The sequence below is a fragment of the Paramormyrops kingsleyae genome, chromosome 24 (assembly GCF_048594095.1).
Source record: "Paramormyrops kingsleyae isolate MSU_618 chromosome 24, PKINGS_0.4, whole genome shotgun sequence".
NCBI classification, from domain to species: domain Eukaryota; kingdom Metazoa; phylum Chordata; class Actinopteri; order Osteoglossiformes; family Mormyridae; genus Paramormyrops; species Paramormyrops kingsleyae.
The window spans coordinates 7,125,469-7,152,054 of record NC_132820.1 but is presented as its reverse complement, the minus strand read 5'-3'; the positions used below and the strand labels follow the sequence as shown (position 1 = coordinate 7,152,054).

Genomic DNA, 26,586 nt, shown 5'->3' with positions numbered 1-26,586 from the left:
TGCTTGCAAATATCACTGCGCTGCACTGTTCCTCAGATAAAATGTCAGCAGAATATTAATTAATATGAGTAATGAGTGCCACTGATTGAACCGTGCATATCTTGGGTAATTCACATAACTTGCATATTTTCACTTGCGAGTATAATGCATATCATGGCCATGTTGGAATGTAGTGTGGAATTATGGGGGAGCACAGAGGGGCTTTCAGGAATGGGCAAAATGTTCCGTTCTGTGTTCCCCGCCTCGGCACTCATCTGTGATGCTGTCACCTGTGCTTCACTGCGGTCCATTACGCATGACAGCGTAGTGTCATGTTTTCCAGAATGTTTCATTGCCAGAACTATAGCAGTGATCTGACAGCAGGCCTCGAACTCTGCACCCGGTTTGTTTTTTGGGAATCGCCGGCACGCGATGCCGCCACCGATACTGCAAAATCAATCCCTCGGGGCTAAGAAAGACAAAAAAGGAAAAAAACTCACGGCCATTGGCCGAATCCCTCACCCCTAGACTAACTCAGAAATAATCAATATCTTTAGCACAGCATCTATAAATCTGCACCTTTTCCACTCCACAAAATCGTTTTTCTTGCCGTTTTATCAGCGAGGAGATACTCCGAGGTGCTCAGGTGTTTTTGGGAGAGAGAAGATCCCACCATGCAGCGTGAAAGATGCAAAGTCTTGCATTGTCTGCAGAGGACATTGCAGTGATTAGACCCAAGCAATTGACCATTTGGCAGAGGCTTGTGCGGTTTATCAAGACAGGCCATTTGCATGCAGCATGTATAACAGCAGCCACATTAAAACAAGCGGTGCTGACTTAGCAGGACCCCGCATAGCTGAAATACAGCACTACGTGACTCTCATCGTTTAGCTGTAGATAAGCAGCCGCCTGGAATTTTTTTCCCCGACCATGTGACCATCATGGCTGTCAGGCTGCGTTTCAGCGGTTTTGCGCAAAGGTGTTTTCCGTGGAACATTAGATATACATGACTAATTATGCAATTAGGGATTAATTAAAAGGTGATTGTGTGAGGGCAGTTCAACGCCCATCTCTGGGAACACTTTCAGCAAGATACATTTTTGTTGAGAACAGAATAATACAAAAATTGTGGATTATATATTAATTGACTCAGCCTGAAATATGTCTTTAAACTGCTCAGGCACTGCAGCTGACCAACATGCAAGCTAACAAAAAACACGTGATGTTGAAGAGACGTCATTGAAAAAGCTTGTAAAGCATCAGTGAAGAGGTTGATTTTATTTAAGACATTAAATACTAGTTTTGGTAATACCAGACACCCAAATTCGGTAAATTATAGAAGGACGAGGTACTGCAAACGTGAAATATAACTTCTCACTTAATATAAAATAAAGCTAAAACAACTTGCTAGATAATGCCAGCTACATGGTCCCAACCATTTAATGCTACTACTGTTTGGTACTACTTCTTGGTACTTCTTTGGTAATACTCTTCAGTACTACTTTTGGTACTAAAAATGCTTCTCACCATTCCTTCGACTGGTAGTGGTGTGTGATACTGCAAGATTTGGTATCGATGTGATACCAAGTAAATACAGGGAAAGTATCGCCGATACGATACCGATATCGATACGTTTTAATAATTAAGGTGTATGCATCATCAAATTGCTAAAGCTGAACTAATTTTCATTACCTGTAAGTGTTTTTGTGATTTTTTAATGAATTAGTTAAAACCCAGGACAGAATTTGGGCAAAGTTTACATAATAAATACTGCAGCGCGGAGGAACCGGCGGGCAGCGCGGCATGTTGGACTGATGCCAGCTTGTAAATAGTTCTCAGTAATCGCTTGTGTGATTATAAATGTGCCGTTTGGGCTGTCATGTATAGTGGTTAATGTTTGTTGTTGTACATAGTGTGTGTGTATGTGTATGTGTGCGCGCGCCCACCGTGTGTATGAGGAGTAAACGTGGCGGCGAGCACGGTGGGCAGTGCCAGTGTGTGGGTTGTAGTAGTACGGGTGTAATAAACGCCATTTGGTGATTAAACCCCGAACTATCTATTCTGTTTAATTTGCAGTCCGGAGCCCCCACCTCCTTTAAGGTCCGAAGCCCCCACCTCCTTTAAGGTCCGGAGCCCCCACCTCCTTTACGGTCCGAAGCCCCCACCTCCTTTACGATCCGAAGCCCCCACCTCCTTTACGGTCCGAAGCCCCCACCTCCTTTAATGTCCGGAGCCCCCCCCCTTTTTTACGGTCCGAAGCCCCCATCTCCTTTACGGTCCGGAGCCCCCACCTCCTTTACGGTCCGGAGCCCCACCTCCTTTACGGTCCGGAGCCCCCACCTCCTTTACGGTCCGGAGCCCCCACCTCCTTTACGGTCCGGAGCCCCACCTCCTTTACGGTCTGGAGCCCCCACCTCCTTTACATTCCGGAGCCCCACCTCCTTTACGCTCCGGAGCCCCCACCCCCTTTACAGTCCGGAGCCCCACCTCCTTTACGGTCTGGAGCCCCACCTCCTTTACGGTCTGGAGCCCCCACCTCCTTCACGTTCCAGAGCCCCACCTCCTTTACGTTCCGGAGCCCCCACCCCCTTTACGGTCTGGAGCCCCACCCCCTTTACGGTCCGGAGCCCCCACCTCCTTTACGGTCCGTAGCCCCCACCTCCTTTACGGTCCGGAGCCCCACCCCCTTTACGGTCCGGAGCCCCCACCTCCTTTACGGTCCGTAGCCCCCACCTCCTTTACGGTCTGGAGCCCCCACCCCCTTTACGGTCCGGAGCCCCCACCCCCTTTACGGTCCGGAGCCCCCACCTCCTTTACGGTCTGGAGCCCCACCCCCTTTACGGTCCGGAGCCCCCACCCCCTTTACGGTCCGGAGCCCCCACCTCCTTTACGGTCCGTAGCCCCCACCTCCTTTACGGTCCGTAGCCCCCACCTCCTTTACGGTCCGGAGCCCCCACCCCCTTTACGGTCTGGAGCCCCCACCTTCTTTACGTTCCGGAGCCCCCACCTACTTTAAGGTTCTGGAGGCCCCACCTCCTTTACGGTCTGGAGCCCCCACCTCCTTTACGGTCCGTAGCCCCCACCTCCTTTACGGTCCGGAGCCCCCACCCCCTTTACGGTCTGGAGCCCCCACCTCCTTTACGGTCCGGAGCCCCCACCCCCTTTACGGTCTGGAGCCCCCACCTCCTTTACGTTCCGGAGCCCCCACCTCCTTTACGGTCTGGAGCCCCCACCTCCTTTACGGTCTGGAGCCCCCACCCCCTTTACGGTCTGGAGCCCCCACCTCCTTTACGGTCCGGAGCCCCCACCCCCTTTACGGTCCGAAGCCCCCACCTCCTTTACGGTCTGGAGCCCCCACCTCCTTTACAGTCTGGAGCCCCCACCCCTATGGCTTCACATGTTGCTTTTGCAGCAAAAGATTATAGATTCTGTTTTGATGCGACTTTGTTGTGACCAAAAGCACCTCGCTGGGGGAAAATAGCATCCCTCGGACTACTTCCCTACTTCAAATTCATTCAGAGTACCCATTTTCCCTCTGGATGATGGGATGGACCTTTGAAGCCCTCTGTCTGCAGCCACAAGCTCTGTCTGCAGGCCTGCCGTTCAGCTGACCGTTCACTCGTTTTTTCCCTGTACCCTTCTTTTTTCATGTCTTTGTGCTCTCTGGTAGTGTTGTTATCAGAGGTGGCATCAGATATGGACCCCGACTCCCTTAACCTTGAAATACGCCCGTGCTGTTCCAGCTCGTGGCAGTACCGATGGGAGCTATGGAGTCAGATGTTCTCCACGACGACCACTGTAAGCTCTGGCACTGAAACCTAATTGTGTTCACCAGCCCAGAGATAAAGTTGACCAGTGATGATGTTAGGAGCCCTGAGAGGAGGTTCTGTGTGGGAGGGTGTGTGTATGTGTTACATCAAACCCGTCCATTCCAGATGTATTTCCACCAGTCTAATCTTTTAAGGGGTCTTATTATGCAAATTTTTACAGTTCATTTTATTTTGCAGGTCTACTGCAATAGATTAACAAACTTTAATGTTCCAACAGCACATTATGTTTCTCATACAATATATGTCTATTCACTCTGTGTGAAACACTGCCAGAGCTTTAAGCCCCACCCCCGATGAGCCCAGTGTGCTCTGATTGGTCAGCTTGGCCTACACTTTCCACCCCCGTCTTGCTGTCTGCAGGCAGATCCTTGCAGGTAGGCGGCCAATAAGGATCGAGTTACGAGGTGACCTCACCATGTCACGGAAGTAAGGGCTGGAATTCCCACGAGGCGTTTCAGGCAGATTAGGGAAGAGTGGTTTCTGTGGTGAGAGTTACTCCCTTTGGCGTGTACTTTGGGTCTTAAGAATTTGCAGACCACCTACATGCATATAAAGCTGTATGACACACTAAGGGAAGGGGGAAAACCAGAAAAGTATAATCGGTCCCCTTTAAGTAATGACCTGTTTCCCCCTGTTTTACACTCCCTGCTATCTGGATGAAAGAATATTCCTAAACAGATATAGATCCTTAGCATTTATTTTTTACGATATTCCTGTTTAAGGCCAAGTCAGCGATATCATGGCTCTAGCCTCAAGTACACCTGTTTTTATGTACCAACATGAACAATACACAAGGACTTCACAACAGGAAATCTTCCAAAGGTAGATCCAGTATCCTCATGATGCAGGTAAAATCTGCTTGAAAAAATATCCGTGTAATGGATTTGAACGCGCTTTCGTACCTTGTTTTCAGTCAGGACTGGCAAATTTGCACAATTAGAAGTGTACCAGTTAAAAACCAAAGCCGGTATACATAATTATAGATAATTCGAAGGAGTGACACTTCATTCATCGCTGTGGGGAAATTCTCTCTTCACCTGCCTCATCTTGATCTCCATGAGTCACACAAACACGTGACATTGCCCCCAAAAGCTTGTGACTCTGGCGGGACTTGAACCCACAACCTTTGAATGGCCTCACCTTGTTAAAGCCTAGAAGTCCAATGCGCTATCCATTACGCCACAGAGCCCCCACTGTGGTCTGATCTCTGCCAGTTCTGTGTGGTTTGCGTCATAGAACCCCCCCGTACTGTATTAAAATGCGATATTTTTGCCTTATGATAGGTTTATCGGAACGTAACTCCATCGTAACCCGGGGAACGTCTGTATAGTGATCCTTCATTCATTCCTGTGGGGAAATTCTCTGTTTTACATATCCTATCTTACTCTCTGTGAGACACGCAGACACACATACAGGTGAGACCAAGCTTGGGGGTCACAGCACAGGGTCGGCCAGCTGTAATCATAATCACAGTCCACGTTGATTTCTCGAGCAATGAGGACGAAAGAGCTTTTAGGCGTGAGCGAAGACGGCTGTGCTCTCTTGAAGGAAAAACAAAACAACTGCAGGAAGTTCTGATGAGTAAAGGTTGTGTTGTGGCTATTACCTGAAAGGGCAATCAGATTTTTGTAGAGCAGAAAGACAATGATGGATTGTTTTGATGAAGACCGTCTAAAGCCAGACTTTTTGTGACTCAGACTATTGGCATTTAAAAGTACCTAGGTCTGGCCACAGATAAACAAAAAAAAATCGATGGGATTTTCTTTGTTCCAGCTAAGCATTTCTACCTTTTCCTGACTGCAGTGAGTATTGTATTGGGTGATGGTCTCATTTCAGACTTCAGACATGCTGTTTTGTAATCGGGACAATATGAAAACCCCCTTTAGCAGTGTTTCTCTCAGCAGAATGATTACTAAGTGCCAACCATTATTGAGAGCCTCAGCAGCAAGATTCCCACTGTGACTTTGGACGTACTGTATGTAACGCGTTGCTATTTTTAAAACTGTATCGACAGATACAATTTATAGCTGCAAGTGAAATCCATATCGGAATAGAAAGCAAAGCTGATATTAATCCATTGTAGGAAATGGTTCTATTTAAGAATTTTTAACACAATTGAACAAAACAAATTATAATCCCACTATTATGGTAAACACTTGAAATGTGGTCACTGGGCTAAATATGGGCGTGTCTAGATCTACAGGTATGTTAGGGTATGAATGCTGTTTTGTGTGCTCGTACAGATATTCGTCGGCTTACCGAGTCACGCCCGATTGCATTTACATCCGAGGTTCGTAGCGAATAACATACACTGATGGAGACACGCCTGAAAGCGGACGCAGTCGGACGTTGGCGGCTGTATCGCTTAGTGTAACATTGCGGAACACTGGGCAGCGCTGCCATATACTGTAACGGCCCCCTGTCCATATATACCCTGTAATGCAGTATGCATTCAGTACTGTACATATGATGGACAGCTACAATGAGCAGAAATGATACAGATACAATACCTGTACTGTGCTATTTCGTTACATAAAAAGAAACTTACTGTGTAATATTTGGTCGTCTTTCTCAGCTCCGACTGCTTGCTCCCGCGCACATTTTAATACTGCAGTACAATTTGCGCCTTATTTTTTGTGAAATTTAAGTGCAATCTTTTTATTATGAAGTGTTGTGATTGTGTTTACCTTATTATTATTTGCTGTAGAGAGCCCATATTACACTACTGTACTTAATGTCTTGCCTCTCCCCTATAACTATCACCCAAACTGACTAACATCCATCGGGTTTCCATAACCATTTGTCATGTCAGTGAGGTCAGAAGTCCACTAGGGGGTGATGTGTGGCCCATTGGTTGAAGACACTAAGGCCATGATCAGGAGGTTGCTGGTTCAAATCCCAGTCTCTGTAGAGTGACATCACCACTGGGTACTTGTTCAGTGCCCTTAATCTGCAATTCCCTCAGGGGCTGGCTGCCCCTGCTTTACCACAAGCACAGTTTTGGATGAAAGCAAAGAAATAAAATGTAAATGATTCCACGCTCTCTCAGTCCTGGTCTTCAGCTGCATACATTTTTTTTTTCCTTTCACAAACTAAAGTTTGGTGGTCAGAGTCAGGCGTGTAAACTACTGGGTTTGAGGGACTGAAAGTTATCAGGGTAGTTTGAGGCTCAGTGGAGGGGTTCCCAGAATGTTTCATGAGCAGATTTAAAGGGAGACTGGGGGGCTGTGTGGGTGCATAAACGGGGCCGTCAGAAAAGGTTCAATCCCAGCCACCCATGGCGTCGGGGTAGAGAAGAGGCCCTGGGGAGGGGCTTCTGTCCTGGGCTTTTCCCATTAGGACCGATCCCAGCTCTCCCCAAACACACTGCACTCCCTTCTCTTGTTTATTTCCCCCGGGCGGGATCAGGGATGGGGCCCTTCGCTTTCGCCTCGTACGCTGATCAGTCGCCATGGTGCGGAGCCGCTTAGAAGCAGCCAGATGAAAGTCTGAAGCTGCTGACAGTAAACAGGGAGATGAATGCGGGGGCTTGGCGGACCCCGCTTCGGCAGCCATTGTCTGAAGGGCATCCGCAGGCCCCCAAGCACAGATAAACAATATTAATAAAATAGATATTTGCAGCAACCTAGAGTGCACATTCTTATGGCAAGGCGTTTGCAGGTAATATGTGGCTCTTCCTAATTAGATTTTAAAAAATAAAGTAACTTTAAGGTCTGCTGCTTTACTATTAATAAACTGTTACTCATCATTTGATCATTTATTAATAAATAAAATGATTCACTTACAATTAAATTACATGGATATTCAGTAATGCTTTTTATTACAACTTCATAATGCATTCATAGAACATTAAGTGCACCTTCATAATGCTTATTAAACATTCATAAGCAGCATGTAAGTATACCCTAACATCCTAACCGTAATAGCCTTAACATACCTTAATAAGAAACATTGTATGATTATACATTATAATTTTTATTGTTATAATGTATAACTAATTATAATGTTTATTATCACATAATAATGTCATTAATAAAGTATACTTACACAATGCTTATGAATGTTCTATGAATTCATCATGAAGGTGCACTGAATGTTCTATGAATTCATCATGAAGGTGCACTGAATGTTCTATGAATTCATCATGAAGGTGCACTGAATGTTCTATGAATTCATCATGAAGGTGCACTGAATGTTCTATGAATGCATTATAAAGGCACTATGAAGGTGCAGTTAATCTAAAGTATTACCAGATATTTTGAGTATGTTCTAAGGCGCATGTAAATGCTCAATTATAACTCATTTCTGAGTATGCTTACTTAGCCATTGTTTTATATTTGCGGGTGATTTACAAGCTGCTTTGTAAATTACAGGAGCTAGATATGATTGTAATACCTTTCTAAGGTCATTTGTAAATGAATCTTTTTATCTATTAATATATCATCAAATGATTGCTAACAGTTCATTAATAGTTAGGGAGCACACCATAAACTAGTTGCCAAAAAAAATCTGAATAATGTATAATGAATATCATCTTTAGCCCAAGGGCGTAAGTGTTGCACTAATTGTTATAAAAATTGGCCGAGGCCTTTAAGGTAGTGCCTCCCCAGCACAGAGCTCCTCCCCGGGACAGGTTTAGGGGACGCACTCGGGGACTCGAAGAGGGTGGTTAGATATGTAATTAGGGAGCTGAAAGGGAGACTGGGAGAAACAAGGGACTCCGCACCTTGATGAAGCCAGAGCGGCGAGAAAGGGGGCCGCAGTGCATTGCCTGCTGCTCCCGAGCGCTTTGGACGAACGCGAATGAGCCGTGATATTAGGGCAGATGGGTTATAAACGGGAGCATTTACATAACGGGCTTCATCGAAGGATCATGTGAGGATGCTCGGAGGTGAACGGGGACCCCAGGCCGTACGTCTCACCCCTGCCCCATTTATCAGCCGATCTGTGGGCCTTGCTGTTCAGTAGCCGTTACACATGCTGGGTTGCCGCACATTTTATCGAGCCAGGATTTACGCCACCAAGACGCCCTGCCTGACCAAGGGAGCTGGCGGTGCCCCGACCAGAGGAGTGCCGCAGAATGTTCCAGAATCAGCCAGGCAAGGCTTACAGGCCGCCCCCTAAACGCTTATTCAGTACAGCGTTGCGGTGAGTACAGAGGACACCAAGGAGAGAATGCCAGCTTACCACAGGGGACACACTCACATAACACACACATTACAGAACATCTTTTTTTTTTTTTCAAAATGCAGGACGCAGCTGGAATCCCTTGAGGAAACCCTAGAGATGGATACTTCAGCTCCAGAAAGTAAAAATCCAGACCAGGATTTTGTTACAACCAACCAGCTGAGTATAAAGAGTCACAGTCACATAGTACTCAGCTGTTGTTTGAAACAAAATCTTGGTCTGGATTTATACTTTCTGGAGCTGAACCATCTACCTCTGGGAAAGCCGTGTGGATAGAATAGAGAGCATGCAGACTCTACACAATCCACAAACCCTGTATCAAGAATAGCAAAGTAACAAATGAAAAATTCAGCATCTAGGGCACAGCTGAGGTCATCTCCTCACCGATGACAGTAAAAGGCCAGGCTGATATCCGTTCTGCAGTTTAGTTTCATGGTCTAGTATCGCTGGCGATCGTACTGAGCCCCATTTGTCTTAATCAGCCAGTTGTCATATTTTTATGATTCTTTCATTGCGCCATAGATTGGTGCGAGGAAGGAAAAAAACAGAAACGCAATATTCAAATCAGCCTCAAGGTGGCGCCTGTTAAAACAACAGAATACATAAGTCAGAGTTTCGCACAGCTAACCCAGAACTAAACCGTGACTGTCAGCTAACCTTGGAATGAACTGTCTCTGGCACTTTGCCATGATGTGCTGCTCCTGCTCCTCAGCTGAGGCAAATGACGTGGAAAAGTTTCTCCTTAGCTCACCGCCGTCCGCTAACAACTATGGTCCGGGAGGTAGCTTGCTGTGACTCTGGGCGTGAATTGCACTGATGGGATTCTGTGTGCGCATGTGTGTTATACCGGCGCATGTTGATGTATATCGCAAGCGAAAGACCACTCAAGCGCCGTTTAGCTTTAGCATGGCGTGCTGGATTTGTCGTCGCGCGTGCTAATTGCTAACTCAAGCCCTTGGTCTAACCCCCTCGGCTTTGCCAGCATCGCATCATCGCTAATAAACGAGTCCCCCGTCCACCGTAAACCAGCAAAATGGCCGGAACTCAGCGATCTGATGCAGGTTAATTTCCGACGCAGGTGCGCGTTTTGGCAACGCTACGCAAAAAGGTCGCGAGACCGAAACTCGCCATTCCCGTGGAATGGGTCTGCCGGAGAATATGGCAGTTAAGGACCCACTGAAAAGTTTCCCCGTGGGGATTGGTCAGATGATGGTAACATCTGCTTTTATGACCAATCGCATGGTTGGCTGCAGCTCGCTGTTCGGAGCAGAGCAGGCTATTTATCTCCATTCCCCTTTTATGGAGAACACTATGAATCATGGGAAATACCACTGGGACAAAATGTCATGGTAATTTGCTCGAAATGGGCATTATAGTTTTCTGCTTTGCAAGCTTAATTGTTTTTTTTCCCCTTCTTTCGGTAGGTGTTATGCTCTATGCTAATATGCACAGAGGGTAGTTAAGTAGGGCGATATTCAGAGATGTGGTAGTGATTCGCTTGACTTGCTGTGTCTGCGGTCAGATTCAGAATGATGTCAATGTTCAATCATCCATCCATTTTCCAGACACTTTGCTGGATGGGGACACTGATAATATCGATGTCATTCTCAAAATTACAATTCGTGCCATAGGAGGACTATGCAAGAACAGCTAACCTCTCAAAAATAGTAAGGGACTGAAACAGTTATCGGTAATGTGGCTACATATGAACTACTGTATTCCTGGGGGCCGTGAAAAAGACAGAAGCCCCTCCTGCTGCTGGCAGAGCCTGAGTCCCTGGAACGGCCGTTGGATTTAATATGCTAATGGCGGCCAAGTACATGCGAGCAATTTCATCCATCGGTGAGATCACTCTCACCGAAACTCACCAGAGGTCGGTTAAGACCGTCTCAAGGCACGCGTGGAGCCAACCTCGGCGTAAATCACGTCCGGTCGAAGGTTTAATAGGAAACAGAGCAGCATAATAAATAACACAAGTCAAGCGTTTAATATTACTAATGATCTTTAGATTGCCCATTATGTAACAGAATGGAGTAAAAGTGCCGTGAGTCAGTTAATTATTCCCTGTATAGGCTGCTGTAAAACTGCATTTGCTGAGGAAAAAAAAAGTCACAATGCAATGAGGAGTTATGGGCTGTATCTGTCAATGGTGTCATGACCTAAAATACGTCTGTCTCTATGCCCTTTTGATAAATGCTTCAACGCTGCCAGGAAAGGACTTAAAATAAACTCAAGGTTATTTCCACTCTACTTTAATTCTCTAATCCCTGATTCGAGGTTTTTTTTTTTAAAAAAATCACCATTAATTCACCTGTACGCGAGAGTATGTTTGTGCGCACATATAGTTTTCTTTGCGATAGACTATATATAGTGCATCATAATTTGTATTCTACAGTTACCTTACATAGCTAAACAATAGCAGATTGCAGTGATCGCTGAAAAAAAATCAATTGAACTGATTAAATTCAAGCCAATGAAACAGCAGTCAACGCCAGAGAGAAATGTTTCTTTACTGACTTTTATTGGCATTGCATAAATGGACTTGAGTTAACTGAATAGAAAATACAGAATTCATGAGCCTGTCTCATTAATGAAAACATGTCCGATGTAATGTTTAAGTTATCCACTACCTTTTCCCTTTGTGGTGGGTGTCTGCTGTACTTCCATACAGTCAGCTAACATGTAACTGATGGAAAGATTAAAACACATGTCCACTCATTAGGTCAATATATTTAAGGTAAAAAAAAATCCCATTGTGACTTTGGATTCAATGACCATACAAGGGCTTTTCAGCATGGAATGAAATTTTTGAACTTTGATATGAATGCCCTTTATACATTAAACACATCGGCAGAATTTTAAACAGGCCAAGGATGCCGGAATGTTCCAGAGCTCCTCACAGATCGCTCCGTCGTTTGTCTCCTTCGTTCTCCAGAGAATGTGCTCCCTCACTATTCACGAATCTACTCTCGGCCACTTAAATTAAGCGGTGAAATTGGTAATGTTACCAAAATGTCCAGCAACAAAACATTCCAGCCCATGCCTTGTCTGAGAATTAAACACTGCAGCAAGCAATCCAGATCACAGATGTAAAGTCTGATTGAATCATTTCCATACTGCCACTGCTCTTGCGATTGGTTCAAGGGAATCAATTGCTTTTCACTCTGTTTATGCAGGTAGAGAAATGTGTTGCTTCTTATTAGATGCGTAGTTCGAGCGGCTCTTATTGTCTGGTCAGATCGGCGTTCCACCTACGTGTATAATAACGATATGCAATCCATAACACATAATCTGCAAATGATATACAGCTCACACACGAGCGAAACATCATTAAACTCATGTAGCTACGTTGGCAAGGATCAACAGAAGTATAAATGATGCTAAATGTCCACAATAAACTTCCTTTGTTGCACCTTGGGGTAAAAATAAACTCCCGTTCACCTACAGGAAAAAGGAACAACTTACGTGAGTTACGATAACCGAAAAGCTCGTTACGATAACCGAAAAGCTCGTTACGATAACCAAAAAGCTCGTTACGATAACCGAAAAGCAGCGTTTTGCATATAAGACCACTGACTTGGAGTCAAGCTATTCTGCATATGCTTTTCTATTTCCTCCCATTGCTGATTGAAAATAATGTCAATAAACATGGCTAAATACACCATTAGCTAGTTAGCAGTGTGACAATATTACCAAGAGCCAGCCTGGACAGTTCAAACACATTAATTGACCCCCCGTAAGAATAATTATTTTTATTTAATTTGTCCACTACATTTTTCAAGGCAAAACTTAAACTACATTCGTATATCTTTATCATTACATGGGTTTAACAGATATTTAAAACGTCTTACTGTATAAAGAAGTACAGCACTCTACTGTGCAGCCAGCGTAACAACCGCCCTCATCTGTGATTGTATTTGCACATCCGAATACTTGCATTTTCCTGTCCGGCGAGACCGACACCTCCTGCCAAATGCACTCTTATAACGATTCATTTTTTTCTGCATGTACTCATGCTTTCATCTAATTATGCTGCGATTTCCCAGTTTAAGCAACTTGTACGCAATGTCTCATCAATCCCTTTCAGCATGTCTACGCGCAGCACGGGGCGTAACACGCATTAAAGGGATTTACGGGCACGATGCACGCGGGGCCGCGCATATCTGCCAGTGCTTAGAGAACGCAAATCTGCAAGAGACACATAAGACCACCCCCCCCCCCCCAAGACGCCGTGCCCAGTTAGAGAGACATTCGTTTTGAAAACGTCCCTGGAAATCGAATGCACCCATAAAAATGACAGCGAATATTAAAGGAATGCGTGGAAAAGGATTTGACAGAGTGCGCTCGTCAGGGTCCGGCAATATAACTTCTGTTAACAACCGACGGGCTAACAAATATGCCAAGTTTTGGATACATTTGTTCCACTCGTTCATTTATAGGCCATATAATTTGTGGGCATGTTATACTGGTGTTTTAGACAGATTAGACCGTGCTTTTCCCTAACAGCAGATGAGCAGTATTCAACTTGACTAAAGTTGTACTTTGAGTCTACTGCAAATGAGTATGTTTGTGTTCAAACTGTCCTTGAAATCCCTGGAAAATTAGTCTTACTAAACTAAGAAATGCATACTTGGATTGTAATTGCACAGTGACCCCATACTTTGTTCCTGCTTTGATATTTAATATATCCTCCTGAGACCCCACCCATTCATTTATGTCCATTGTAATGGACATTCTGTTTTTGCATCTGTCTTTTCACTGATGTAAGGAAACATGTTTATTCCTGTTGTACACTAAAGAGGACATGCTGTGAAATCAAAAATCAAAATAAATTTGAAAAAAGATGTCTTATTTCCTCCAAAGACATAGAAATTATATTAAAGTATTTAGTGCACGCACGTGAAACAACAGAAAGTTAACGTTCCATACAAATTTCCTGCTATGAAGTTTCTGTTACACATCTCACCCAGCAAGATGACATGCATGGATTAGGGTAGATTTTGCCAACCAACCAAGGAGATACTTAGAACCTCTAAAGGCGCCCCCCCCCCCCCATGTTGTAAACAAGATGCAGTGAGAGCTGCTGAAAAAATGCTAATCTTTATCAGCCTGTTTAATTCAGTGCTCTCCCAAAAGTGCATTTAAATCACGTCAAAGCAAACCTGATCAAAATAGGTTTTTTTTTTTATTTTTTAAAAAACATTTTTTCCAGAAAGTTGGCAGACATCAGTGCTGACAACCGCTCACTCCTTTACATATTTATTCTGGCGTCCATCCCGAGACACAGATAACATTTTATCCTCCTATTCTCCATCTCTGATGGTTCCCATCATTACTGCTACACTTGGTTTGGCTGAGGGCTCCCGTCTGTCTTATTGACCAGGGGTGCTGCTAGAGATTTTGGACCTTATGAAAGCATATCATTTTGGGCCCCAGTCTAGACTAATCCAATTACGTTCCAAACTCCCCCCCCCCCCCAACGCCACCCTTTACAACACCCACAGACATGACTTTATGCTCCTATGTCCCCCTCCCTGTTCAGATGTGTTCCCGGGTCCTTGGCTCCGCCCCTGTAACGGAGCTAATGTTATACGTGCAGACAGCCGCTCAGACACGGCGTGGGGGGGTAAAGCTGCTCTTATTCAAACTTCACCATGTCAGAGCCCCCCCCCCCATCTTCCCCAAAGCCCATGAATAATGAGTTGCTTCATGGTGTACTTATTTTAACCCTGATTTCTGTTGAATTATTCAGGATTGACAGGGTCAAAATTGTCTTTTAGTGTTTCCCCTGTGCCAGTCCCGGGAGTCACGCATCACATCTGCTCTCGTAATATCACTGCTTCTCGGGAACAGAGTCACTCATCCCTAAACAATCTACATCCAAGTAATGCATTTTTGTATATATGCGCGCGCGTGTGTGTGTGTGTGTGTGCGTATGTGTGAACATGTCAGGCTGTGGATAGTGCCCCAACTTTCCGCATTTAAGAGCAAGTGACTGTGGGAAAAAGTCAAGGATGGTTAATTTAATTATGTAAACTGCTCAGGTATGGTGTTTTGCACGAGGAAAGCGGCCTTCCGCGTAGCGCATGGGTGCGCCGCCCTGACTCCAGCGCTGCCTCCCATCCGTAAACGTGCAGACAGGTCTAGTATAGAATTCTAACAATGCCTGCAAGTCCACAGGAGAGACAATGTGAATCTGTCATACATCGCAGTCAAAGCAAAAACGCTCCTCACCGAAACCAGAAGTCAAGGTTGGCGACCCTACGTGAGCCTCAACTAATTAACTCTATTGAAGTGGAATTAGCAAGGTTTTTGAAAGCCACGGCGACTTGACAACAATTATACCCCAGCGTTTTAGCCCATAAAAAATTCATGACTGTGATCCAGTCGCGGGAGGGACCACGGAAGGATTCATTCGCAGCTCCATTGATTAAACGGCACTCATTAATGAGCGCATTGCTCTTAAACACTTTTTTAAACATTATGTTGTAATTACACAGGTCATGGCGGGGCAAAGCGCTCCTGTTGTTCCACACAATCCATTTACAGCAAGTAAAATTAGGGAATTGATTACCCCGTACTGCCATGTGACCATTCGTACGGTGCAAGTCTAGATGGCTCTAGGATACCTGGGATGGGGTGCAATTGTCTGAAACAACGGTCATTGATCCTTCGATTTGCCATTGTACGTCCACAAAAGCCACCCATGTTGCTTTTCAGTGCGGCGATACACGCCATGTCAACTCGCCGACAGAGAAACATGTCCTTTCCAGCGCACCCAAAAGCACATGTGACTGAATCATGCATAAACAATGACAGAAGTGTATGGCACTTTTCCGATACCTGCATCCTTGCCTAGACTGCGCTCGAGGGCTCAGGAGGCAGCCGCCGCCGTCCTCTTTGCGTCTCTCACAGGCTGTCATTTTCTCATGGCAAGCCCCTTATCACTTATTCATGCGGGTATCTATTATGTATCGTGATCCGATTGAAAGCGAGTGTGTTCCGTCGTGTCCTCCTCGTGAACTCTCCTTCCAGGTTGGAGGGCTTCTAAAAACCCCAGAAACCACATTGCGCCATGTCTGTCCTCATCTGCCCCCCACACCCCCCCCAGTTGTGAAATATGGATGTGTTTTTTCCCCTGTTACTTCTTGATTTCTTTGACTTATTAAACAGGCAGGTTAAGGCCAGTCTAGGCCAGGTCTAGCTCCTTCTCCTCCTGGTGCCCAGTGATCCCCCCCCGCCCTGCTCTGTCCCATCACCCTGATTCTGACTGACCCATGAACAAGACAGGCTATTAATCCGGACGACTCTTTGCAAAGAACTCTTATCTCCTTGTATTTCTCGTGCTAATCATTCAGCAGCAAACAATGCGAAACTGTTAAATGTATCACTAAAGCAATTGATACAGTTTGTTCCTTCCTGATTGCACCTGCATTCTGTTGTCGTTCAGCTTTAATTCTTGTTTATTCCACCGGACAGGTGTAATTTTAAGTTACAAAAGAGAGATTGAATCTAAAAGGGCGATACATTATTGACTAGTAATCAAATGTCATTCCTGGATCGAATTATGATGCCACTGTTCTCCATTGGCGTCATCAAGGAACATGGTCAACCTCTCTAGGATGTGTATCTGCGTTAGATATAAGAGACATAATAAAGGGTTTGGAACCTACACCTTCCTGCTCTTAGAAACACACACATACATCTGGGTACAACTACTTTCTCAGCTAAAGGAACATGCAAGTAAATACATTTAATTCTGCAATACTTTAATAACAGAAGTTGCATTTTATATTATGCTGAAGGTGTTTCAGATATAGACTCTGTTTCTAAATAGAACATGAATGCAACTACATGGTTAAAATAAGATACATAATGAGAGACGGACCTCCAATGTTCATAGTAGCTGAACCTTAGACTCACATGAATGACTGTATTAAGCTACGCCAATAAGCCAAAGGTCAGATTTGACCCTGTCAGCTCGATGCGATCTGAAGGTCGAACCTGCTACGTTGATCCGGGTCAGTACTGGCCTTCGTCAGCATGCGAAGCTGACTTCACTTACAACTGGAGGAAAATGTATAACTCTGCAAAGCAGTTTTAAATATTTTGTCAACACATACAGAATCAGGCAATTACAATGTGGGATTATTGATTTACTCTGAAGACTCGAGAGGTTTTGGGACTCTTTGCTGCAAAATGTATTGCATATCTATCCATCTGTCCGTCCATCCATCCGTCCATCCATCCATCCATCCATCCATCTTTAATAACCTCTTATGCAGTATCAGACTCGCCATCCTGCTGGGCATTATTCCCAAACCTATAACCAGGTCCCCATGATGTGCGACCCCATCCCAGAAAGCACCTGACAGGATACAGCAGACGTGGGTAGTTCAGGTCCAGAGAGTAAAAATCCAGACCAAGATTTTGTTTCAACCACCCAGTTGAGTACTCTGTGATTGTGACTCTTTATGTCAGCTGGTTGGTTGAAGCAAAATCCTGGCCTGGACTTCTACTCTCCAGACCTGAATTACCCACCTCAGTGTGCCAGTGCATGAAAGGACACTATATACTGTATGTGTTCCAAATGATTGTGTTTATTCCACACTTTATTCATACTATACAGACACATTTTATTATTTATAAATGGCATTCATTTTTAACAGTGCTCTCAATGTTCATTACATATTTACTCACTACTGCATGTTTACTTTGAGTAAATATCTAGCACCATTTCCTGCCAGCAGTGGTGCCTGAACCGGGAACTAAGGCTGCGTTTCACGTAATTGCTCTACTTTTTCAGTAATTAACGACATTAATTAATCATGATGGGGGAACTCTTGGCATTTTGGCAACCTTGCTTGCATCTGTGTGATGATACAGCAGTTACTGGCCAGTAAATATTTTCTAGTACATTGCTAGCTTCAGTTTTTCTCATTAGTTTTGTTTATGGTTTTGGGGGTTTGGTGAATTTAACGCATATAAGGAAAAAAGACAGTAATTTGCTGTAGTGGCCATGAATGTTAAATCGGCCCTTCCGCAGCTGAACACTTCAGTCCGGCAAATCCCGGATTGTACTGTGTCTTCCATGCTGCCAAATTTAATGATTCATCATTTGGGCTTTTCAGCACATTGCCTTGACGCTAAACCGAGCAGATACGTTCAATATGCTTGCTTGTGCTTTTATAATTCTAGAATGATCTGTGAGTTGCAATTCAGGGAAATGCGACATTGAACCTGTAAGCGCATATAATGAAAATCAAAAGTATTTATTTGAAAAAGAGCTATTTCTGAGCACATCGATGAATCAGTTAAAGGAATAATTCATGCTACTTTCAGATGCATTTGGTAAGTGTGTTAATCATTTTTAATTAATCAGTGAGTTTGAGTGCATTGCTAAGAGAGACTGAAGGACCTTTCCGAACTAATGATGAGATGGCACTCCCAGATGGGCAGCTGGGCTCCCAGTGTGATGCATTGCATTCTGGGTATGGTGTGTTTTTTGTTTTGTTTTGCACTGCATGCACACACACACACACACACACACACAGTACCCCAGGTTTAAACTGCAAGTCATCTCTAAAATCCAGCATCTACAGTTACATTTTATAAAAAAAGGAGGTTTTAATAAATATTGCTCCTGCCATTATCCCCCTTTTTTTTGCACCACTTTAAAATTAATTAGTGTTTGAAAAAGGCACATTTCTGCCCGATGATCAACTTCCAAGCATGGTAAATGGCCTTTCTTTACGGCTAATAAATTAAAGGCGTTATATCGCCTTCCGACACAGCGGCGCGGCCTCATAAACAGCCAGCTCTGAGTCTCACTTGATTACCTTTTCCATTACGATTCTTTATAATCCTTGTGGGAGCGAGAATTCATTCGCTTTTAATACCGCGCGGGAAGTGTTCCGGTGAGGCGTGTATAATTACTCAGCTGTGACCGGGATCTTTTTCTCACCTCCAAGTGTCCATCCCCCCCCCCCCCCCAAAACATCACATCGCCGCACGCCGCTGTGATAAAGCACCGCTTCCGTCCTCGTAATCAGGCTTTGTGGAAGCCTGCGGCAGATTCGGATAAGATCTGGAGCAAAACCCGAATGCTGATATACCTGTAAGCGGCATAAATTACAGGGGTAAACAGCGCTAATGAAAGGGGATATCGCTATGAGCGCTGAAATTTCCATCTGAGTGCGGCTCGGTCCAGTTATTGATTTTAAGATAACCATCTTCTCACTGATTACATGCAATGATAGGATATAAATTACTTTTGTGACATATTATGTAGATAAAACGCTTCTACAGGCAACCGTAATTCCTGCTTAAACAAGGCACCTGGCTCTCATAAACAATACATAAGCATTCATTGAAGATAATGTCTACTACTGCCGTTTAAGCGATTTAAGAGCTTCTTATCTCCTCCATACAGTGCAGTTTGCTATCATTAGCGGTGCATTTCTAACATTTTTCAATGATCTGTAGCCTGTACACAAGCTCCCGGAGCTTTCTGTCAGTGCTACTGTAATGTCAGCAAAACGAAAATGGGACTGATGATTTCTGTTACTTTGAGGAGTATCAGCAATAATTGTCTCGCTTAGGGGTGGATTTAAAAAGGAAATGCAAGGCCAGGATGCAGAACCCAACTTAGAGTCACCTAAGGACAGGGGGGCGGGAAAGATGATTCCAAGGGCCCCTGGTTGACAGGGGCCTTAAAACATAATTAGATTGGTGTGGGTTGGGGGCCCCATATGGTATGCTTTCATGGGGCCCAAAATCTCTAAGGACAGCCCTGTCTACATATGATGTATACATATTTGTATCTACAAAGATAGATAGATAGATAGATAGATAGATAGATAGATAGATAGATAGATAGATAGATAGAGTACTGTAGATATTTCTCAGACCATGTAGCTGCAGGTTAGAAGCATTTTTATCTCACAGCTTGCGATCGCCAGGCATTGCGTTTGTCATTTACCAACCGCAGGTAGGCGACCTCTCTAACTCGAACCCAGCACCGCACAGGGTCTGAGACCACCGCTTGTTGAGACCCATCGATACTCAGGCACGGGGAAACTTGTCAGAAGCAATTTGCCCGGCTGTGTCGCGAAGAGAGCCGCTTGACGCGTTTTACCTGGAGGTAATTAGGTTCGGCTCCTTTAAACCGAATAAAATAACCGGCGAGCTGGCGTGACGCGGCGGCAGGTATTTCTGTTATTTGTTCAGGCTGCGAGTGATGGATCCTGCAGGAGGTGACCTCGGTGTCCAAGCCGCGTTGGAAAATGTCAGAAGCTGGAGAAATCTGACAGAAACAAAGAGGCGCGTGAGCTGGCTGAGGCTCGTTCTTGGGCGTCACGCGGCAGAAACCCTGCAGGAAACGCTGCTCCCGCACTTCCCCTGTAATTAGGAGCGTTTGCCAAGATCCTTCAGTCACATTAGGGAAAAACAAGCATCGCTTCATCCCTCGGTGGTATTAAGATGAAAAGCGCATTGTGATCGCCTTTAAATGCTCTGTTTATTTGAATAATTCCAAGAACGTCGTCGCCTCAGGTGCAAACAGGCAGACTGTGTCTCGAAGCAGCTTCTCCCAAGAGCCTATTGACATATATTTTTTCTATATATATACAATAATTTAAAAAAATAGTTTAGTGGTATTGAAAATGCGCAAACGCCACACTGAAGTGATTAACAGGAAGCCAGTGATTAACGGCGACTAATCCTGCAAACATTTTGCAACACTTCAATAGAAATTGTGCTTTTCATTGTTGGTATTATTCAGAGCCAAACGGGGACGTTTTTGTTACATTTTCAATAAGTATGTTATCATGGATGAAAGGGAAAACAATTTGAATGTGGCTAGTTTATGATATCTCTCCCTTCTATAAAATCATTCAATAAGCCATCCTTGGTAATATTATAAGAGGATAAGTTGGAACAGGCTTTACAACAATGACCATGGATCTAAATGTTACATATGTGATTAGCTAAAGGTTAATGCTGTCTTGGCTGTACTGCTACTGGGTAACAGGGCAAGTTTAAAGCCTTGCAATGGAAAAAAAAATCAATGGAATTTCACTAGTTTAGCTTAGCTTAGCCTAGCTTAGCTTAGCATATCAATGGAAACAAGCCCCACGGTTAGCCTGGCACTGAAAAAGATCTCTTGGTGAATTTGTAAGAAACACGCACGGCTATTGTGCATTAGCGTATTTGGGCTGGATTAGCTGCTTTTCGGTTGCTTACGTAAATAAGAATGGAGTCTACAAAGCTTGTGAATTAAGTGAATAAAGATGATTTACAGTATGCGGGTGTGAGGACAAATCTCAAAGCGGAGTCGAGCGGGAATACCGCAGACAAGCCAAAGCGAAACGGCGAAAATCTCAACTACTGTGATATTTTCATTCCATTTTTTTTTTCCTGCCTGAGGAAATGTAGCTGGAGGGAAAGGGGAAAAAACAGCTTCATCAACAGACGTCAGACACTAAGTATTTAATCTTCGGCGCTTGGAGAATACAAATGCTCGAGTAATCTTCTCTGACCTTGACACCCACAACAAGGTCACGTGGGAGAAGAATTCTTGAATTCCCATTGATGGCTTCCTGGGACGCGCAGAACAATTAGCGGACTGGATTGAAGGCACCGCATGTGCTCTCAAAGGAAATGTACCTGTTTTCTTCCTGTTTGGCACCCACTGTGTCGCTGTGGCAGAAACACTGTCAGTACCACTGGGCCAGGTCAGTCCTTGAGGCCTCTGGAACGGCTGCGTCGTTAGGAAAACTCATCTGTCTAATTAAACTATTTCCTTGAAACTGACCTAGATGAACAACATAATGAAGCTGTGTGCATTCACTAACACTGAGTTTAAAGGGTTGGGATATTTTTTTTCTCTTTCTGTGCGCTGATTTTTAAACTGGACATTTTGAATGTATATAAACTCTTATTCATTTTTTCCAGGAAATATAATCCTTGCGCAGGAACTGCATGCAGACAAAAAGTGTAACAGAAACTCAGAGTGAGAAAAATTACATTCCACATCATAAATTCCAGGTTTCACCTGAAATTTTCTGTGTGGATGGGGGTCGAAAACCAAAATAGATGCCCCCCGTCATAAGCGCAGCCCATGTTCTGCATTCACAGTCCGTTCAACACCCCTCGGTCCAACAAGGTCGGCCCAAGTTAGAACAGTTGCTAACCTCTGCACAATTTTAGTAGAAAATGTATTAAATCACCACGGAACAGGATGGTTGTGATAGTGATGGATGTGGATTGACAGGTATATGTGAGCCAACGAATGACACCAAGAAGGCCTTCAGCAATTCCCTCATTCCGGTTTCACTTAACCGTGCAAATGAAGACTAATCGTTTGCATTTTGCTATCAGTCTTTTTTATTTAAGTTCAGTCCTTTCTCAGTCTTTTCCATCATTACTGTCATTCTCTGGGATTCTGGAAAAAAGGCCTAGTTTTAAGAACTCTCCAGCATAAATGAATACAATAATAACATTTAAATCGTCCAGCAAAAATAACACATCAGACCTACATTAAAAAAATTTTTAGCATTATTCCAAAGCGAAGTACATTTGAGGACGCAGGGTTAGGCAGTCCCTGGAGTAATTTGGGTTAAGAAACGTGCTTAAGGGCCCAATGGTGACATCACTTTACTAACAATGGGATTTGAACCAACAACCTTCTGATCCTGCAGCGCATTCTAATCCACTGAGCCACACACTACTGCAAGAGATCGTGTGACCAGAGGGCTGATTGTTAATAAACAATTTATTGGTATTTTTCTATTGATGTTTTCATCGCTCACAGGGCGCCGCGCTGCATCGGAGCGACACGCTGCCTGCAGGGGGAGGCTCTGCCGTCGGGGCCAGCAGTGTGTGCTGGTCGAGGGGACGGGACAGACGCACTGCGCCTGCCAGGAGAGGTGCCGGCCCAGCTACATGCCCGCCTGTGGCTCCGACGGCAAGTTCTACGAAAACCACTGTGAAGTTTACCGCACCGCTTGCCTGAAGAAAAAGAGGATCTATGTTACTCACAGCAGGGACTGCTTCTTCAAAGGTAAGGCACACACCGGGAAGAAGGCAAAATCAGACGATTCACCCGCTGATTCTTTATGAGGGATTTGCACAAGTAACTCACGTAAAGCATAATGTCACCCCATTGGATCAAAACCTGCACGACGGGTTCATTTTGGCTCTAGAGACCCGAGCCAAGGTACTTGTTCATTCTCATTTGATGGCACACCAAGAAAATGTTTTTGTCTCTTCTAATGTGAATGTCATCGACTGTGTGGAGAACTTTGGCGAGCGATCGTTCTTCAGACTGTGTATCTGGTGTCCAGGCCTCTGAGATCAAACTTTTCAAAATCACATAGCTATTTCCCAAAGCACAATTTCTCAGAAATGCTGTTTATGTATGTCAGGTGTACGTACACACGTACATGCAGTATATACTGTGCACGTGTACCAGCTGGTAATAGCAAGAAACACAGGAAAGCAGTTAAAATAGTTTTATCACTAAACCGAAGCTGATCATTACATAGTTTGAAAACCAAAAGACCACTGATAGATTGGCTATAAAATAACTGAAAGCAGAATAAAATACTTTAGCATTTGAAAGTAAAAGGTGGTACCCATAGTCTTTTCTTTGCATCTATTGGGGAAAAGTAGCAAATGACAAAAGACACGGTTTTGAGATTTTGCACATTTTTAGAATATATGCCTCTGCTCCCTATGGTAACAGACTCTTTGCATGTGATTTTGTTCCTTCTGGCATTTTAATACATGTTCTGTATTTACATATACATTCTGTACCCGTATAATATATTCTGGTAAATAAACAAAAAGGCAATGAGAAAGAGAGTGGAGTAGGCAGACTTAGGCAGACTTGGAGAGGTTTGAAGGCTGTTGTATAAAGAGATGTATTTTTAGGCTTTCTGTTCTGTGGAACCTGTTCTGTGGAACTCAACAGTTTTTTTAAACATGATTTGGTTCTAAACCCTTAGTTTACCTTTCATGGAGAATTTTTCTATGAAATTCAAAATTAGTCACGGCACCTAGATATTAAAAGAACGTAAATATACTGAAGCCTAAAGTGACCTTTTGAGAAGTAGTTTTCCTCGTTAAACTTTCCCAGAAGTTTCAGTCCAAAATCTGTATCGGACACTGACCAACGTTCTAGATATAATGGCAAGGGCTGACGGATCTTATACAGAGATTAGATAAGATACATCATATTTTTGTTGCGGCATTTGAAAATGTGAGCTAGCATGGTGATGTAGTGAAGTTCTGCGGAAATCTTTTTAGACCCTGCTAATTGATAAATCTGTGAAAGACATACCAGAGTGAGAAGATGCTTTGTGTTTTGTTTTTTTTTTTAAAGTTTTAATTCCATTGCTGAGTAGCAGGGAGCTAAATCGCTCGTCTGTCGCAGCCCGAAAAAGCATCGCTTCATCTCGTTTATAGATCTGCATTGCTAACCAAAGCCAAGGCTTCTCCAGAGCTGCTTATGCAAGAGCAGCAAGTATCCTGGGGGCCCTGAGTCATTTTGCATTAGATGGGAAGAGAACTTCAACACTTTCTGTCATGCATGTTTAATCCAAATTAGGCAGGTGTTCAATTGCCTTTTTGCACATTACAGCGGTTGCACTGTGGGACATAAATTCTTTCAAATGAAGAGCGATTTCTAAATGTCAGTTTTAGTTTATTTATATATCTTTCACTGAGAGAATAATATAATCACAAAAAAAAAAATCTCTCAAGAAGCTACGCATTTACATAATTAAGAAACATATATTAAGAACTATATTTGCAAGATGTGGGGTAAAAATTTTGACAGTTCTCAGTTTTGCATTTCAATTATTCATTCTGTCTATGAGCAATGAATATCTTTTGTGAATCGTGTGGGTTTTTTTCGACTAGATATGTGTTCAATAAGCACATTAGGACATGAATTCATTGTCATGCTTTGAATTGCTTCACTGAAGTCAAATTTTATTTATTATAACATTTATCATAACTGAATGAGTAAACAATCTTTTCAGACCACAGCGGGGGAGATGATTTCCAAAACAAGGACAGACTCTAGAATATAAATGGAGAGGGCAAAGTAAGAGGTAGAATCCAGTAATGAACAACCATGCAAAAACAGATTAAAACATGAAAACGGGAAGTTAATTGAGTTTCTTGTTTAAATTGTGGTGTGAAAGAAACAACACATTTTTAAGGGTGACAACAACTGCTAAAATGATTTTAACAGATTAATAGGTGATAACAAGGGAGAAAAGGGCGAATTGTTCGCTAAGTTGCGTACGGCTCAACACGTTAGGCAGACAGCATGAAATGAGAATGACATTCTGTAGACGAACAGCAGAAGATGGTGTCAAAATATCAACCAAATTCCTTGATAATTTCAGAATGAATAACATTTGACTTGGGTGACCAGACAAGCAATATCAGAGAGGACACTTTGAGCTACTTCAGGTTTTACAAACTACCTTAAACCCGAAAGGCTCCTGTGTTAAATAGTTCAGCTGTTCTTGTGCTTTGACTGGTTCGTTTCCTTGATTGAAAGACCCATCCGGCTTTGCACATTAATATCAGTGACACATGCGTGATTATAGGAGACTGACCAATCAGCACTCGGCAAGAACCCAGTGGTCAAGTGAAATCCGGGTCCTTTTGATTGAAATGGTAATTTACAAATCCTGTCCTGGATCAAAGTGTCCCCCTGACATGGATTATACTGGTTACCCACCATTTTGCAGAAGCTGGCTCATTTATTGGTATATTACTGGCATCCGTGTTAACAAACAGGTGTAATAATGTGGACAAAAATTGCACGCAGGTGCAGTGATTGGTGCACCGCGTTTCCAAATCCAGTTTGACAAGTTAAATTCACTTCCAGTCACCATATAGATTGTACAGATTTGCATCAATAAGCCTTAAGCTATTTGCAAAAGTCAACAGTTCTGTCTTTAAATATATTACGTTTGGTCAAAGGTTACCTAATATATTCTCCTCATGGACTTAATGGGAGGCAAGAATCATTTGTTACTATTGTTCTCATAACACAGCATACCGGAATATTCTTTTCAGAGAGGTCTGTTAATTTTAGGTACCAACGGACTCAATATTACCATGGAGATGCAGGAATATGAATTCAGGGGATTATTCATTATAATAAAAATTACAGAGGGACAAATTGATGATCATTATGTTTTTTTTTAATTCCTGGCACACAGTCAATCCCCTTCCCCCACACACCCATACCATTTCCTGCTTCCCGATTTTCCTATTTTTCAGTTCAATTCTTCAGTGCTTGTCACTGTACGTGTCATCACAACCAGACTGATTTAGCGATTTGTTAGCCAAGACAAGACATGTAATATATAAACAACATATACAGCAGTAACACGTGGTTTGCATTCATGATCACACGACCGTAGACTCTTAGACAGTACCGGAGACATGAATGATTGAAGCAGTATCTATATCATTTTTTTTATCCACCAACAATAAATATGTATGCAGAGCGTATACAAAGTTTAGGTAACCGCCACCCACATTTGTTTATTCTAGGCTGCAT

The 26,586-nt window shown here is 43.6% G+C and overlaps 1 protein-coding gene and 1 non-coding gene across 3 annotated transcripts in view; one reads left to right on the top strand and one right to left on the bottom strand.

Moving 5' to 3' along the window:
* Positions 1 to 26,586, top strand: part of fstl4 (follistatin-like 4) — a 132,640-nt gene that overhangs the window by 34,387 nt on the left and 71,667 nt on the right. For both annotated transcript variants that reach the window (XM_023803437.2, XM_023803438.2), the window contains one exon: positions 22,810 to 23,058. In XM_023803437.2, the coding sequence (XP_023659205.2) occupies positions 22,810 to 23,058 (249 nt within the window). The remainder of the gene's footprint in view (positions 1 to 22,809; positions 23,059 to 26,586) is intronic.
* On the bottom strand, positions 4,906 to 4,998 carry trnar-ucu (transfer RNA arginine (anticodon UCU)). The gene is made up of 2 exons: positions 4,962 to 4,998; positions 4,906 to 4,941 (listed from the first exon to the last, which is right to left on the bottom strand). It is a non-coding gene; the product is annotated as a tRNA-Arg (tRNA).